Source organism: Magnolia sinica, chromosome 1 (genome assembly GCF_029962835.1).
Source record: "Magnolia sinica isolate HGM2019 chromosome 1, MsV1, whole genome shotgun sequence".
NCBI lineage: Eukaryota > Viridiplantae > Streptophyta > Magnoliopsida > Magnoliales > Magnoliaceae > Magnolia > Magnolia sinica.
The window spans coordinates 38,873,164-38,888,249 of NC_080573.1; the positions used below are offsets into that span (position 1 = coordinate 38,873,164).

The following is a 15,086-nucleotide window of genomic DNA, read 5'->3' on the forward strand; positions in this document are numbered from 1 at the left end:
TCTTAAATCAATCATGGATCTCCCTGATCTCTACAAATGGATCATTAAAAACTCTAGTTTCCCACCTTTGAATTTTACAAGTTTTAAATAATAATTCACCATTATTCTCTTACATTCTCCTGATTAGATTACATCTTCTTCTAGTTCTAGTTCTGGTTATTTTAAGAATACGTACAAGGTTTAGTCCCTGTGGATTCGACCTTGGTTTTACCGAAATTATTACTACATCGTGACCCTGCACTTAGGGTTGTGAACATAAAACCGGAAACCCTCCGATGCCTAAGTCATGATATGGACTTACAATAGGTATAATATAATTGGAATATTTGTCGTGTGTACCTTTACTATAGAGGAGGCCTTTATTCATACCATTTGGTCTCAGAGACGTATATGACAATTAGAGCTGTACACAAGCAACAAAAGCTTGGTAACTCGCTTGACTCGACTCGAAAAAGCTTGACTCAACTCGGAACTCGAGCTCGAAAAGAGTTCGAGTCGAGTTCGAGCTTGCCCTTACTCGACTCGACTCGAATACTGCTCGAACTCGGCTCTACTCAGTAACTCAGTACAAGATATATATACCCTTTTAAAATTAAAACTCTAGTCCCATTCCCAGCCTAGGCACTCGTTCTGATGCTCCTCTTCTTTTCCATCTCAAGACTAACCTTTTCAAGATTTTAACAAAAATACTAATAATTAGAACTACACCTTGTTGATGCTCCTCTTCTTCTCCATCTCAAGACTAACCTTTTCAAGATTTCAACAGCTTGTTTCAATATAGGTGAAGCTCTGTTTTTCCCATCTTTCTCTATAGCGCTTGTCTTTCTTTCAAACCGTTCTTGTAGATTTGTTTGGGCCACCAACATGCTCAGCACAATCGAAGTGGAGTCTTCTGTCATCGAATTGAACCGTCTCTTCATATCTTTCTTCTCTTCCAACAGTCCATCCCGCTCACTCCTCATCTCCCAAAGCTCTACCAGATTCTCGCCATTGCTCCTTTCTAGCTTCTCAATCTCCAAAAACAGCCCATCTGCTTCCTCTTTCCTCAATTCAACTCTGCTCGAAATATGCTCGAATTCGGTCGAATCGAGCACGAGCTGTTGCTCCGAGCTCGAAGGTCGAGCCGAGCTGAGTATGAGTTGGGGTTCAAGTAGACCGAGTTGAGCACGAGCTGGGCAAAGCTCGGCTCACCTCGACTCGTGTACACCTCTAATGGCAATGCCTCTTGTATGGTGATTGCGTATCACAGGAGAGATCTTCCTCTAGGCGTGTCGTGGTTAACTTCGTGAGATCCTCGACGAATATCTCAAAGGATAATCTTATCTTAATATATTGTAATTGAATTTGTATTCTGAGATGGTGGTCGATATTAGATGCCGACCTTCAAGGCCGAGGTTGATACCCAAAACCAAGGTCGGTATCCGAGGTTGACTTTCGAGGTTGGGGTCTTTGTTTGAGGCCGACCTTTGAGGCCGAGGTTGGTACCCAAGGCCGAGGTTGGTATCCAAGGTCGAGGTGCTTTTTCAGCCCTCAAGTAATTCATAGTCTTTGAGTTTGTACATTTAGTCAGTTCATTTTTACCCATAACAGTAGCCCCTTACTTCTGAGCATTCTCTATGATATTAAAAAGTTAGTATGGACTGACACTATGTGACACCTTGCGCCGAAGAGGTCAGACAGAGTAGGGCTAATAGGTCGAGCAATCGTAAGATCTATAAGTAGATTGATCAGTGGTAGATTGCGCACAATATAATTAATAGGAGGGACTTTTTTCTTCAATTGAGGGAACTCCTAGTCATTGGCCAATCGAAGTAGAATGAGTAGGTCGGGCGATGTATAACTAATAGGAGAGGCTTTTCTTCATCTCACTTGAGGTAAGTCCTAGTAGTCGATCGCGTAGCTCGGATAGTCAGAATTTGAAAGAAATTCTCCTCCCCTGACCTTAGGGGGGGGGGGGGGGGGTAGTAGAATTCACAGTGAATGACTTTCTTCCGTTGCACTAAGAGAAGTCCTCGTAGTCGGTCGTGTAGTTCGGATAGTCGAGAAATCAGTAAGAGATTTTCTTCCCCGAATCGGGGGAAGCTCTTTTATTGTAGAACACATAAATGTAGACATAAATAGTAGTTTTTCAAGCACATTTTTCCCTTTGAAAAAGGAGGTCGCCCTTGCCGAGTAGGTCTGTCAATTGAAGCGCTCCTCAATATATGTTGTCGAGGTCGGGGTTAGTTGATGAGCCTTATTATCGAACTCGATTGATTGGTTTAGATTGGTCATCAGGTTTCCTTGACCAGCTCAGCTTTCTCAAGTACCTGATCCGGCTTGGTGTTCAAGGGAGTGTACTGATGGAAGAGACTTTTCGGATGTCGGTTGGTACGATGGTATCGGTCTCTTCCAACATAGCCTCAACCGAGGTCGAGACTCGAGCACAATAAGCTTGTTGGATGTCACCAATTTGTCCTCGGATCTTACTGAGCTCAGCCTTCCAGGGGCCCTCATTATCGGCTACCGCCTCAGGAGCCTTTCCACGCCTATTCTTTTCCAAAGTGTGGCACAAGTCAGAGTAAGCGAGCATGGCGGTTCTCGAGGTGTGGGAGGGTGCATGGCTCGGCTGCCTAGGTTGTTGTTTAGTTCTCTGCGAGTTGATCGGTGCTTGAGGTGGTGCAAAAACCTTGGTAGCTTTCCGTGCATCTGCCCCGTGGTCGGGAGGTGGTTTTTGTCTCTTTAAGATACGCATTATCGGTTAATGTTACCTGTCAATGTTTCGACTTTATATTACAGAGATACGAGCCAACCTCCTCAGTTTTAGGACCATCGTGTAGGGCTTGCGGGTGCAGAATAAGTCTGAAGTTGGGAAGGCGAACTGCCTTGGTCTGCGGGCTGCTTCGTTGGTGTAGAGGCAGTTGCAGTTATTGTGACCAGAGCCATTTTCCTTCCTTTCGCCATTGTAGAACCTCAGTGTATAAGATGTGAATGACTTTGATGTTGTTCCCATAGACGACGCCAAACTGTTGATGTAAAAATTTGGTCGCTCTTGCCCCACCTCTTGCTAGCTAGAGTATCTGCAATTCGCTGAAGAATAAGAGAAGACATAGGGGACGCCGGTTAAGGTGGGGAACCCTCCGATGCCTATGTCATGATATGGACTTCAAGTAGGTGTAATAGAATCAGAATATTTGTCGTGTGTACCTTTATTGTATAGGAGGCCTTTATTTATACCATTTGGTCTCAGAGACATACATGACAATGCCTCTTGTATGGTAATTGCATATCACGAGATTTTCCTTCAGACTTGTCGTTGTTAACTTCGTGAGATCCTCAATGAATATATCAGAAGATAATCTTATCTTAATATATTGTAAGTGTATTTGTATTGAAAGCTGGTGGTTGATATTCAAGGCCGACCTCCGAAGCCGAGGTTGATACCCGAGGTCGAGGTCTTTAGTCGTGGTCGACCTCCGAGGTCGAGGTCAATATCCGAGGCTGAAATGATTTTTCGGCCTTTAAGCAATTCACGGTCTTCGAATCTGTACATTTGGTCAGTCTATTTTTACTCATAATAGTTGCTATAATCGTTTAACACTATTTAGCTTTCTGAACGCTTTTTATGTTCTGATAGTTGCTATAATCATTTCAATACTATTGAGCTTTTGGATGCTTCATTTTGAACTCACCACCTATTCCAATAATTACTTTAGGCATTCTTGCCAACTCAATTATATTCCACTCAGCCACTCAGACAACCTTTTAGATAATTATCATGCGCTTGCTCTAATTTTGAATTCTCTTTAGCTATTCATTCCTTAAATGTGAGTTGTAACATGCATTTGTAATAGGCATTTCAAGTATTATAAGCATATAATATCTTTTATTTGCTTAGAATACACATCTTGCTTTTACAGGCCTCACGGTCATGTACCATCCACGTCTTTGGTTCCGGTGTCCCACGGAAGTCGTGCCCCCCCTAAACCTCGGGTTACGGGCAAGGCGCGTCCTCGGAAGCAGATCGGCTGGTGTATGTAGTTACCTGTAGCTCGAAGACGAGTGCGGACGCTCCTCGAGCTCCGAGTTGTAGGTATGGTCCAAAGGAGATCAAAGTTACATGGCCCACAATGATATATTTATTATATCCATACCGTTCATCCAATTTTTGATATCATTTTAGAGAATTAGAAAAAAAAAATGAATCATATCCAAAACTCAAATGGACCACACCAAAAATAGCAGCGATGATAATGATTTTCACTGTTAAAAATTTCGTAGGGCCCACCATAATGTTTACTTTCCATCCAATCTATTCATAACGTCACAAAGACCTAGATGAAAAGGAAAAAAAATTTCATATTGATCCGAGAACCCCAAAAGGGTTTCAATGGCAGACGTTCAATCCCCCACTGCTTTTTTCAGTGTGGTCCACTTGATCGTTAGATCTGTTTTATTTTTCGTCTCAACACTTAAGACGAGCTCGAAAAATGGATGGACAGTTTGGATATAACACATACCTCATGATGGGACCCACAGAACTTGCTGACGTTAATACATCAGCTAATGTACACCAGCCCATCCGCTTCCGCGCGTCCCGGCGTCCCTCCCTATCTCGGCGTCACGCGCTTCGCACGTGCTGTCTTACAAAATGAATCCACGAATATAAGGTGAAAAAAAAAAAGAGACGGTACTCCACCGGACCACCAAACCCTAAAAAATTTCCCCTCTTTCGTTCCCTCTCCTTCTTCCCCTCCCTCTCTCTCTCTCTGCAACCCTAGCGAAAACCACCCTCGAAATACCAAAGCTTCCAGCAGCGAAAGGTAGAAGAAGAAGAAGAAAAACCCTAGATCTGGCCATCATCAAAACCCTAGATTCTTCCATTTCCGGTAACCCCCCTTCTCTCTCTCTCTCCATCTCCATCCAATAAATATATATCTTTCGAGAAAAAACCACCTCTTTCGACTCCTCTTATTATTTCTGCAAAAATAAAAAAATCTTAAATTTTAAATTCCTTCTTTTTAATCTTCCTCTTGGTATTATATCTTTTCTTATTTCCTTCTCTTTCGTAATGAAAATCGAGGTTTTTTTTTGAAATATCTGCAGAGAGTTGTCATGACGGGTTGACGGTTTTGTTCAAGACGATGGCACCTTCGTGAAACCAAAGGTACGGATTGTATGAGCTCATTTTTCTAGGGTTTTATTTTTTAAACACCATTACTTACAATATTATCATTTCATTTTATTCTTTTTCGGGACCAGAAAAATGTTGGATCTTTTTTTTTTTTTTTTTTTTCGTTTTGATTTTTTTTTTTTTTTTGGGTAGTTATACTGTGTGATTTATAATCATGCTTATCGTCCCTCTTAAATTCTGGAGTGGGGCCCACCTGCATGATGCCAGCATCTGAGACGCCATAGCTTGAAACTGATAGCTCGATTTTAAAAGTTGCCAATTGGACCATGTCTACTTGTTGAAGCAGGACCGCTCATAATCCGGTGGGCCCTGCTGTTTGAATTGAGGCATCAAGTGTTTCACTAGGGTATTGAATAGCTTTCCCGAATTCAATTTGATTACGTTTCACTTCACACTTCTGGCCATAGGATTGGAGCTGTTCATCCGGTGGGCCCTGCTGCTGAGCTGCTATTCAGCTGCATGTTCCTAACCAGCCGGTTGAAGCACCTTCCCCCCATGGAATTAGGGATGTTCGTCTTGCAGGCTTTATTGCTGAAATGTGCTGGCCCCAAAAATTTCTCTAGTACATTTCATCAGAAAAATGGAGGTCCAAGGATTCATCGTGACCGTCCGATTGGATTACTTCTGCCCATTTGATTGGACTGTTTGGTGTTCATCCACTAGCTCCACTGTGGAGACTCTGTGGCCCAGAAGATACTCTGATTGCATGTTCTCAACTTTTTCAATTGATTTTGGACTGTTGTTACATTTTTCCTGAACTGCCTATTGCCATGGTTAGAATTGTTCAGCCATGTTTGACTTCTGACCTATGGCATCTTTACAGTGGGGCCAATTGATCAGGCTTGTAGGTTTCAAGTGGTGGTAAAAGAAGAGGAATCAGATCAGCTACCGTGGGGATAACCCAAAAATGAACCCAATGCAATAACCAAACCATTCAATTGGGGTATCGTTACCCATTGGATTCTGGTCATCATTGTAATGATAGCCGTACTTGTCCCAGCTATTGGGTTTCACGTTAAATTCTGATAACTTCTATATATGTTTGTATATAACATGTGTGTGCGTGTGCATGTGCGTGCTATCAGCCACATTCACTCATCAGGGGGGGCACACTTGTATTTTGTTGTTTATTTGTTGGTAGACATTATTTCTATGGTGTGGCCCCACTGATGAGCGGATGGGCTGATTTTTTTTCCACTCGGTGATCCTCATGGTGGGGCGAACCTATTGGAAGGGTTGATGTTGCATGCACATGATAGGTTGGAATTTATTCGCTGACATGTATATTCTTTTACCGTTCGTTAGCACACTTAGGATTGTTTGGTAGATCTACAATTAAGATTGTCTGTCAAATGCAGGAGAATATGTTTAACATATTAGTGATAGCCAATAGCCTTCATCTTCTAATTTTGCCAAAAAGGGGTTTTCTTGTCAAGTCTGGGCTGGGAACCCAAAGCCAATCTAGCAAAGGATAAATGTGCATACAAAAAAGAAAAGCTAAGAGAAAAGGCATATAAGGTATTCTGTAGATTTTGGAGGTTACTATTGGCACACGTGCATAAGGCAGCCAATGCAAATGCGACTGCCTGTGCCAATGTCTGCAGGTCTGAGAAGTTGTCCATCAGGTGGGTCATCACATAGATGTCCTGACCCTAAAACAGGAGGGCCCACTTGTCAAGTCGGCCATGATGTTGGAAATGAATGATATCTTTGAAAAATTGATCTCTACCTAAAACAGGTGAGCTCACATGTTAGGTTGGCCATGATGTTGCAGATGATGTCTTGGAAAAATTGGTCTTTCTGTTCATTTGTTTGGTACACTGTGGCCTGCCTGATTATCGGACCAGGGAATCTAAATGGTGGGACCCACCTGATGGACAGCTTGGATCTTGTATGCTTATCTTGGATTAACAAACCTCATATTTCAGTCATAGATCAAGGTCCTACACTTTTTTTTTTTACGCACGTACTGACACCCCACACGCACCCATGCACTCACACCACAGTGAAATTTCACCACAATGGGCGCTCGAACCCATGACCTTGTGTTGAAACTCTTGTGAGTCTACCACCGAGGCATGAGTAAGGACCCACAGTCCTACATGTGCGAAGAAGGTGTTTTCTCTAAATGATTCTTTTGTTGGTTACAGAGCTTCTGTCCCTTATGTTACATAAACTCTCCGTGAATTCTTGATTCTCCTTCCAACTTATCATTATTATTAGAGGCAATCTGAGTCCTGCAACAGAACTGAAGCATTGTTGAGAAATGTAGTTCCACATTGGTGGACGACTCGTTGGCTCTTCAATGCATTTATGTGTTTTTTTTATGTTGTTCCAACAGATGTTGTCTGCTTCTTCTTGTTGATTCCTAGATAGTTGTGGCAATGGTACAACCATCTCATGGTAATTTAGTTAAATTCTGCAGCCCTCGCTCACTTCATGTGCTCTTGTTTTGGCTTATATTTTCAGTTTCGATCTTCCACAGGAAATCTAAGTGGCATCAGATCACGGGATTTGTGACCTCTGATATCAGCTATTCTCGGACATGTAAGGGCACAGTTTTCATCCTTCACAGTGTGGTCCTTTTCAGTAATGTTTTTATTTTTTGTCATTTTCATGTATCATCTAACTAATACTTGCCCTCACCTTCTTTGCATCTCTGTTTTGTATGTGCAGAACTCGATTTAGTTAAGTTATAGAAGCTTGTGTGGGACGTGATAGCATCATGGAAACTAGGTCAAAACTAAGAGCATTGAGAGAAGGGCGGACGGGTACTCAAGATGGGAGCGCAGAACGTACTCCTGCACCACGTCCTAGTAAGACTGAAGTTGTGCCAGTGGTTGTCGTGCCTCTTATAGGCGAGGATGGAACAGTTCTAGAACCGTACGTGGGTATGGAATTTGATTCCGAGGAGGATGCACGGAAATATTACAATGATTATGCCATGCGTACTGGTTTCGGCAGCCGTGTTAGTAGGAACCGCCGTTCAAGGAGAGATGGAGAGATCATTGCTCGGGACTTCGTGTGTTTCAAAGAGGGTTTCCGTATAAAGAGACATGGAGATAATGGAAACAAAGCAAAGCGGAATCGTATTAACACTCGGGAAGGTTGCCTGGCGATGATATCAGTGAAGAAAACAAGTAACGGGAAATGGGTTGTGTCGAAATTTATAAAAGAGCACAATCATGCGCTACTTAGTCCAAGTGAAGCAAGTTGCCTTCGATCACACAGGAGTGTATCCGGTGCCCCAAAAAAGCTGGATGTTGAACCTCTCTCTGATAAGGATCGTGAATTGATTGAGAAGTTTGAAGGAGCTGAAAATTTAGAACCGTATGAGGGTATGGAGCTTGAGTCTGAGGAAGCTGCGAGGATATATTACAGTGTGTATGCAAGGCGTGTTGGTTTCCGCAGCCGTATCAGTAAGAATCGCCGTTCAAGGAAAGATGGAAAAATTATTGCTCGGACGTTTGTGTGTTACAAAGAGGGCTTCCGTATCAACAGGAATGATAATAATAATAATAATAATACTAATAATAATAATAATAAAAGGGATGATGGTTCTTATCGACCGCGAGCAGTTACAAGGGAGGGCTGTGAGGCAACATTTACGGTAAAGAAATCAACTAATGGGAGATGGGTTGTTTCAAAATTTGTAAAAGAGCATAACCATCCACTACTCGATCCAGGTAAAGTGCGTTGGCTTCGATCTCATGCCAGTGTATCTTATGCTCCAAGAAGATCAGTTGATTCTGATGGGAAAAGAATAGCTGGGAGTGAAATGAAGTCCTTGGCAAAATCTGGCTTAAGTAGCAATGCTGGCCTCACTGACCTAGATAGTTTCAACCGTAGTCAAGCTATTCGAAAGAGAAAAAAGATCCCTGGTAAAGACCCGCAGAATGTCCTAGACTATTTAGAACACATGCAATCCGAGAATCCTGCCTTCTATTATGCAGTAAAAATTGATGAAGAGGAGAATTTGCGCTGTATCTTTTGGGCTGATGCAAGGGCAAGGATGGCTTACAATTACTTTGGTGATGTGGTTCGTTTTGACACAACATATAAATCCAGTCGATACGAAGTTCCATTTGCACCATTCACAGGAGTCAACCATCACCAACAGTCAACGTTCTTTGGGTGTGCTCTACTATACGATGAAACTGAATCGACATTTGTTTGGTTATTTAATACATGGGTTGAAGCAATGTCTGGACGTCATCCGATCACGATAATTACTGACCAAGATGCAACTGTAGAAGGAGCAGTCACTCAGGTGTTCCCGAAAAGTCGGCACTGCTTTTGCAAGTGGCGCATCTTACAGAAAGCCCCAAAGCAGTTGTCTCAAGTAAATCGTGCAAATCCTGCCTTCCTTGGGGAATTCCAGAAATGCATCAACCTATCAGCTTCAGTTAATGAGTTCGAATCATCCTGGAAATCACTGATGGATAGATACGGAATTAAAAAGAACGAGTGGCTTCAGTCTTTATACACTGCTCGTCAAAAATGGGCCCCAGTATTCTTACATGATACATTCAGTGCACAATTATCTCCAATCCAAGATAATGAATGTGTAAGCCCATATTTTGATGGCTACGTGACTGCGAAAACTACCATTGAGGAGTTCATTATGCAATATGAAAGAGCCCTTGCCAGTCGGTATGAAAAGGAACTTGAGGAAGATATTCGAACAACGCACACCAAGCCTAACTTGAAGACGAGATTGCCAATTGAAAAGCAAGCAGCAAACGCTTACACAAGGGTAGTGTTCTTGAGATTTCAAGAGGAAATATATGAAAGCCTTGGTTATGTTGCAAATAAAGTTGAGGATGGGGCAGTCAGCACTTATGCGGTATCCCCATTTGAGGATCAAAGGAGGGCATGGACTGTTACTCTTAACATGTCAGAGAGGAAAACAAGTTGCAGTTGCCTGATGTTCGAGTCTTGTGGCATTCTTTGCAGGCACGCATTAATAGTCCTGACAGTATCAAATTTTATGACGCTCCCATCTCATTACATCTTAGAGCGTTGGACAAGAAACGCCAAGAATGTGGTTGGATTGGATAAACGAGGAATTGCAACCCAAGCTAATTGTCGGAAATCTCCTTCCCTTCGGCACAGCTTTCTGTGCAAGCAGGCCATTAGATGTGCTGAGGTAGGTTCAACCTCTGTACAGGACTATGATGTGGCAATGCGCGCTCTTCGAGAGGCTTGGGAAAAAATTCTTGTTTCAAAAGATAAGGATGCTGGGATCGCACAACTCGAAGGTTCGGTTGGTGGTCAGCGAGACAATAACCACCTGCTGAATGATGCAAATAACATGAATTCCATGAGTTTGTTTGGCTCTCAACAGCCGAAGAAAAGAGGCCGGCCTAGGAAGTCCGGTTCGAAAACTGATGGTGACAAGGTTGCAAAGAACATGAGGAAATGTACACTCTGCAAGGAGCCTGGCCACGATAGCTCCAATTGCCCAAGATTGAGGCCCCTAGGGTACTGTGCATAGCCTCTGCTCTTGCTTTGTTTTCCCCCCTATTTTTTGCTACCTGGAAGGAACTACCTTTAACTTCTCTCTCTCTCTCTCTCTTTCTCTTTTTGTATTTAGGAACAGTTACAGCGCTGGTGGTGGCATGCTTGTAGGTATGTAAGTTGGTCTCTGTTAAGCTACTTGGTAAATAACTTTCAACCCTGTTTCGACTTTTTTTTTTCTCTTTTGGGTCCTTCCAGTGGATGCAGGACCAAGTGATTTGCATGGCCGTGGCGGGATGGTTGCAGATCAACTTGGCCGTGGCGGGCTAGGTGGAGACCAACTTGGCCGTGGCGGGCTAGGTGGAGACCAACTTGGCCGCGGCGGGCTAGGTGGAGATCAACTTGGCCGCGGGCTAGGTGATCATCTTGCCCGTGGCGGGCTAGGTGGAGATCATCTTGGCCGTGGTGGGCTAGGTGGAGATCAACTCGGCCGTGGCGGGATTAGTGGAGATCAACTTGGCCGTGGCGGGATTAGTGGAGATCAACTTGGATTTTCTGAAGGAATTCTGTGAGTAAACTGTTCCTCTTGTTTCTCTACAAGCATTTGTGCAGCCAAAGTTCTTATGTTGGAATGCTTGACTTAAACAGGGATCTTTCACTGGGTGATCGCTTTGACTCGCACGGCCCTTCTAGCATCCATAATTTCGCACCTAGCAGCTTTTTTCAGGTATTTGTTTTGTCTACTTCTGGGTTTATTGTGTCATGGTCATAGATATCTATTGTTATAACTCGAAATTGTTTTCTAATCCAGATTGCTTCTCTTGCAAACCCAAGGCTTCTCAATGCAAATGAGGTAGTACTACTTTCTTTCACTGTCTCTTATCATTGCGAAGAGTTTTTATACCTTTCGTGCTGAAACTCATAAATTTCTTGAACCATCTTGTAGGAATTCACGCTGACTGGGGGGCGGCCTTCATTTGGACCCTGAACAATCCTGATGTGTTTTTAATGACTGTTTTATCTTACTTTGGCTTGTTCTATCATGGCCTCCTTAGGATTTCTCCTGTTATGGATGTGTAAGAACTGGTACAAAAACATCGAAAAAGAAAAATCTTTAGGTGCTTTTTTAATCATGTTAACTCTGTGGATCTTGCTTGTAGTTTTAGTTATATATAAATGTGTATTTACTTACTATTCATGTTGAGGTTCTCATATACTGGAGATGGAAAAATCGGCTTTTCTATTGGTTTTGTTTGTCAGCATGATAAGGATTCAAACACAGTACAGTGGATGTTCTTTCAATCCCTTACACGGTCTATTCTCTTTCCATTCTGAAGGCCATCAGAGAAGAAGAGCAATGCTAAGACAAGCTGGGAGCCACCCCTCATGGTTGGTGCTGTATTCATCTTTTAAGAGGTATGCAATCTCTAGTTTCCCCTGTGGATGGTGTTTCAAATTTTCTGTTGGTTTTCAAATGATGCTTATCATTACCAGACTGCTTAGCCATATTCCTCTTTTTTCTTTATTCTTTTTTCTTTTTTTAAAGGGTTAATAAAAAAAAGGAAAAAAGAGGCACGTACCTCTCATCTGTTCTAACAATCTCGGTAGCTTGTTCTACCTGTGTTATAATATTAGACATTGCCATAATATTTGAGGCTGTCTTTATGGATCTTGTTTCGCCAATCATGTGTAAGGCCCTTTCCTTGTTAAGCACATGTTAGTTGATAACTTGATATTTTAATTCATTTTTCCGAGTAAATGGTGGTGGAGATTTAGTGAGGAGCAGAACTTGCTGGCCAATATGATTAGAGAGGTAAATACAGCAACTCGGTGGGTGGTTCGTTGGGACAGTCCTGAGAGTTGGTGGGTCTCAGGTGTGGAAAGCTATAAGCAAATTCTGTGCAGAGGAAAGTAGAAAAGTGGATTGGTCGGAATGCAGGGTTGGTTACATCATGAATGGAGGTGTTTTGGTAGATGGTTGGAGTGGGAACAAGGTGTAGTTCTGGGTAGATGTGAGTGGGGGATGAATTCTTGGCATTGTTGTTTGCAATCTCATAGTTGAAAGGGAGTATCATAAATGAATTTTATGAAGTTACTGACAGTGTTCAAAATATTATCTTTGATAATACCCACAGATATCTGGGAATGTATATCCCTCTTGAGGGAAAAGCTGGGGAAACATTAGGACAAAGGCAGAGTTATTTAGGGCTCAAAATATTACAGGAAAAAACTACTATACCTTATAGGCCTCTATTATATAGGTGCTCAAACAATGCGTTGTTAGACAAAAAATATTCAATGCACTTGTTTTTTTAAAATAATGCAATAATTCAGCACATACAATGCACCAATTTAAAACACCCCTAGGAAGAGATTCCCTTAAAAACAGGATTTTTTATTTTTATTTTTTTATTTTCTGTAATTTTGTGCATATTAACATGGTGTCACTGATATTATTGACAATATTGGCAATGTTATAGCATTTATCAACAATACAATGTATTTTTTTTTTTTTTTCCTCGAAGCATTGCTGTTGATTTCACAATACCAGTGATATTATTGATAATATCAATGGATAGTGTACTTTTTGTATTATACTCGGTATTTGTATCATTGACCTGCAATATAGATTATAATGGTCAATATTTTTCTATAATATTGACGATGCCACCAAGTTATTCCATAACCGTAACAGTGGATGTTTTGGCCACCACTGTTACCTTTGTGATATGGGTAACGGCTGTTACAGTTTCCTTCTTTTTAATTTTTGAAAAAAAAACCTGAAAAACCTGTATCTGCTCTGTAAAGTTGAAAAAAATAATAATCTGAAAAACCTTTATCTACCCCATGACAGACCATTACAGGGCTGTTATAGCTTTTAAAGAGGGGGTAACGGGCCTTAACGACAGCTACAGGTTATTTTTTTTCATAACGGCTATTATGGACATTACAACCGTGTAACATATAACGGTTGCCACCGTTACCTTTACGTAGCGGCCTTTATGGCTCAAAATAGATGCCATGGTTATTGATGCCAAAGTGGCGAGGAACATTTTTGCTGGAATCTCAAAGACGGCTTGAGCTTCGAGGATCTGTTGGGAGTTCTAAATGAGGGCTCATGTTGATCTGAGTGGGATTAAGAACATTTTTTTTTTTTTTCTCAAAGTTGTTCTATAGGAAGTTTGTTTTGTAGTGATTGCATCTCCTCAGTTTGCCAAAGTGTAGGCCGATTTTCTCTTGCCTAGGGTGGAAGCTTTTGTGTGGTTGGTGACGCTTGACAAAATTCTGATACTGGATAATCTCAAGAGAAGCGTTGCTTGATCAGTTATTTGCTCCTTTTTTTTTTTTTTCGGAAGGCGAAGAATCAGTTGATCATTTGCTTTTCTAAATCCCTAATGGATATTTATTCCCACTTACTCAGTTTACTTGGAGTGGCCTGGGTTCTGCAAGGGTCGGTGAAGGACCTTATTATGGAATGGGAAGGTGGGCCATTCTCATCTTAATGGAACATCCTCTGGAAGTGGAATGAAAGAAATGTGAGATCTTTTGTTTTGTTTCGTTTTGTTTTTTTTTTTTTTTATTTCTTTTCTTTTAACAAAAAACAATTACTTAAATAGATCTTTATAGAAAAGGAATAATGGCTGCATCCATCTTTGGGAGATGGGGGCTTGCTGAAGAAGCTGGAATTCCACGGAGCTCCGAGGGTGGAAATCTTCAGAGATCAGAGAGGTGCATTGTTGGTGTGAGGATTCAATCTTGTTGGCTCTCTCTCCGGAGAGGTGCATTGTTGGTGTGAGGATTCAATCTTGTTGGCTCTGTGTGTGTGTGTGTGTGTGTGTGTGTTCTTGTTTATTTATTTATTGTGCAGCTGTAATTCTGGGCTGTTGTAATTGCATATGAAGCTGTTTTTAGTTGTAATAAGAAGTGGGTGCTTTGGTAATCCAGATGAGTTGGTCTTCAGCGTTCCACCATGGGTAGACTGTGTCAAAAATCTCGTCCATAGGAAATCTGAACCTTTCGAACTGTCACCAAGAATGGACACCGGTTGGGAAGAGATACAACAGACGATAGTTACCTGGAAAGGATCCTAAGGTTGCTGGCGGAGATGGAGATTTTTGGGGCATTCTTCATCAGTGGTAGGCTCACAGACCAATCGACATCAATTACCTCATCCACACACCCCCCTTGTCAGAATAAAAAAGAAAAAGAAAAAGAAAAAGAGAACTGGCAAAGAACGGCTAGATAAAAAGGCTTTTAAGTAGGAAAGGAAGTACATGATACGTTGACCTGCATCTCTGCACCATACACAACTGTTTTCAATTCTGATGAATGGGGGGCCCTTGTTTGGTAATCCGTACATTTGGTCTGTTTTCAATTCTGATGAATGGGGGGCCCTTGTTTGGTAATCCTTACATTTGGTCTGTTGCTTCCAACTGTGTTGAACAATTTTTAA

The 15,086-nt window shown here is 41.8% G+C and overlaps 1 protein-coding gene across 4 annotated transcripts; it reads left to right on the forward strand.

The window, feature by feature from the left end:
• The first annotated feature begins 4,660 nt into the window (after positions 1-4,660).
• LOC131246333 (protein FAR1-RELATED SEQUENCE 5-like) lies at positions 4,661-11,831 on the forward strand. Of its 4 annotated transcripts, XM_058246351.1 has the most exons (10): positions 4,661-4,868; positions 5,086-5,146; positions 7,515-7,576; positions 7,659-7,720; positions 7,850-10,657; positions 10,770-10,804; positions 10,892-11,201; positions 11,282-11,360; positions 11,445-11,486; positions 11,580-11,831. In XM_058246351.1, exons 5-10 carry the CDS (start codon positions 7,899-7,901, stop codon positions 11,619-11,621), a joined length of 3,267 nt encoding a protein of 1,088 aa, XP_058102334.1. In that variant the 5' UTR covers positions 4,661-4,868; positions 5,086-5,146; positions 7,515-7,576; positions 7,659-7,720; positions 7,850-7,898; the 3' UTR covers positions 11,622-11,831. The 4 variants fall into 4 exon arrangements, with proteins under 4 accessions (XP_058102334.1, XP_058102324.1, XP_058102313.1 ...); XM_058246341.1 differs by lacking the exon at positions 7,515-7,576 and having other exon boundaries at positions 7,643-7,720; XM_058246330.1 differs by lacking the exon at positions 7,515-7,576.
• The last annotated feature ends 3,255 nt before the right edge of the window (positions 11,832-15,086 follow it).

What these genes read in the sequence shown, in the direction of transcription:
- LOC131246333 (XM_058246351.1), top strand. Translation starts at nt 7,899, where the DNA reads ATGGAAACTAGGTCAAAACTAAGAGCATTGAGAGAAGGGCGGACGGGT. An exon ending in CACCTAGCAGCTTTTTTCAG is followed by an intron (nt 11,361 to 11,444) that starts GTATTTGTTTTG and finishes TTTCTAATCCAG; the next exon opens with ATTGCTTCTCTTGCAAACCC. An exon ending in GGCTTCTCAATGCAAATGAG is followed by an intron (nt 11,487 to 11,579) that starts GTAGTACTACTT and finishes ACCATCTTGTAG; the next exon opens with GAATTCACGCTGACTGGGGG.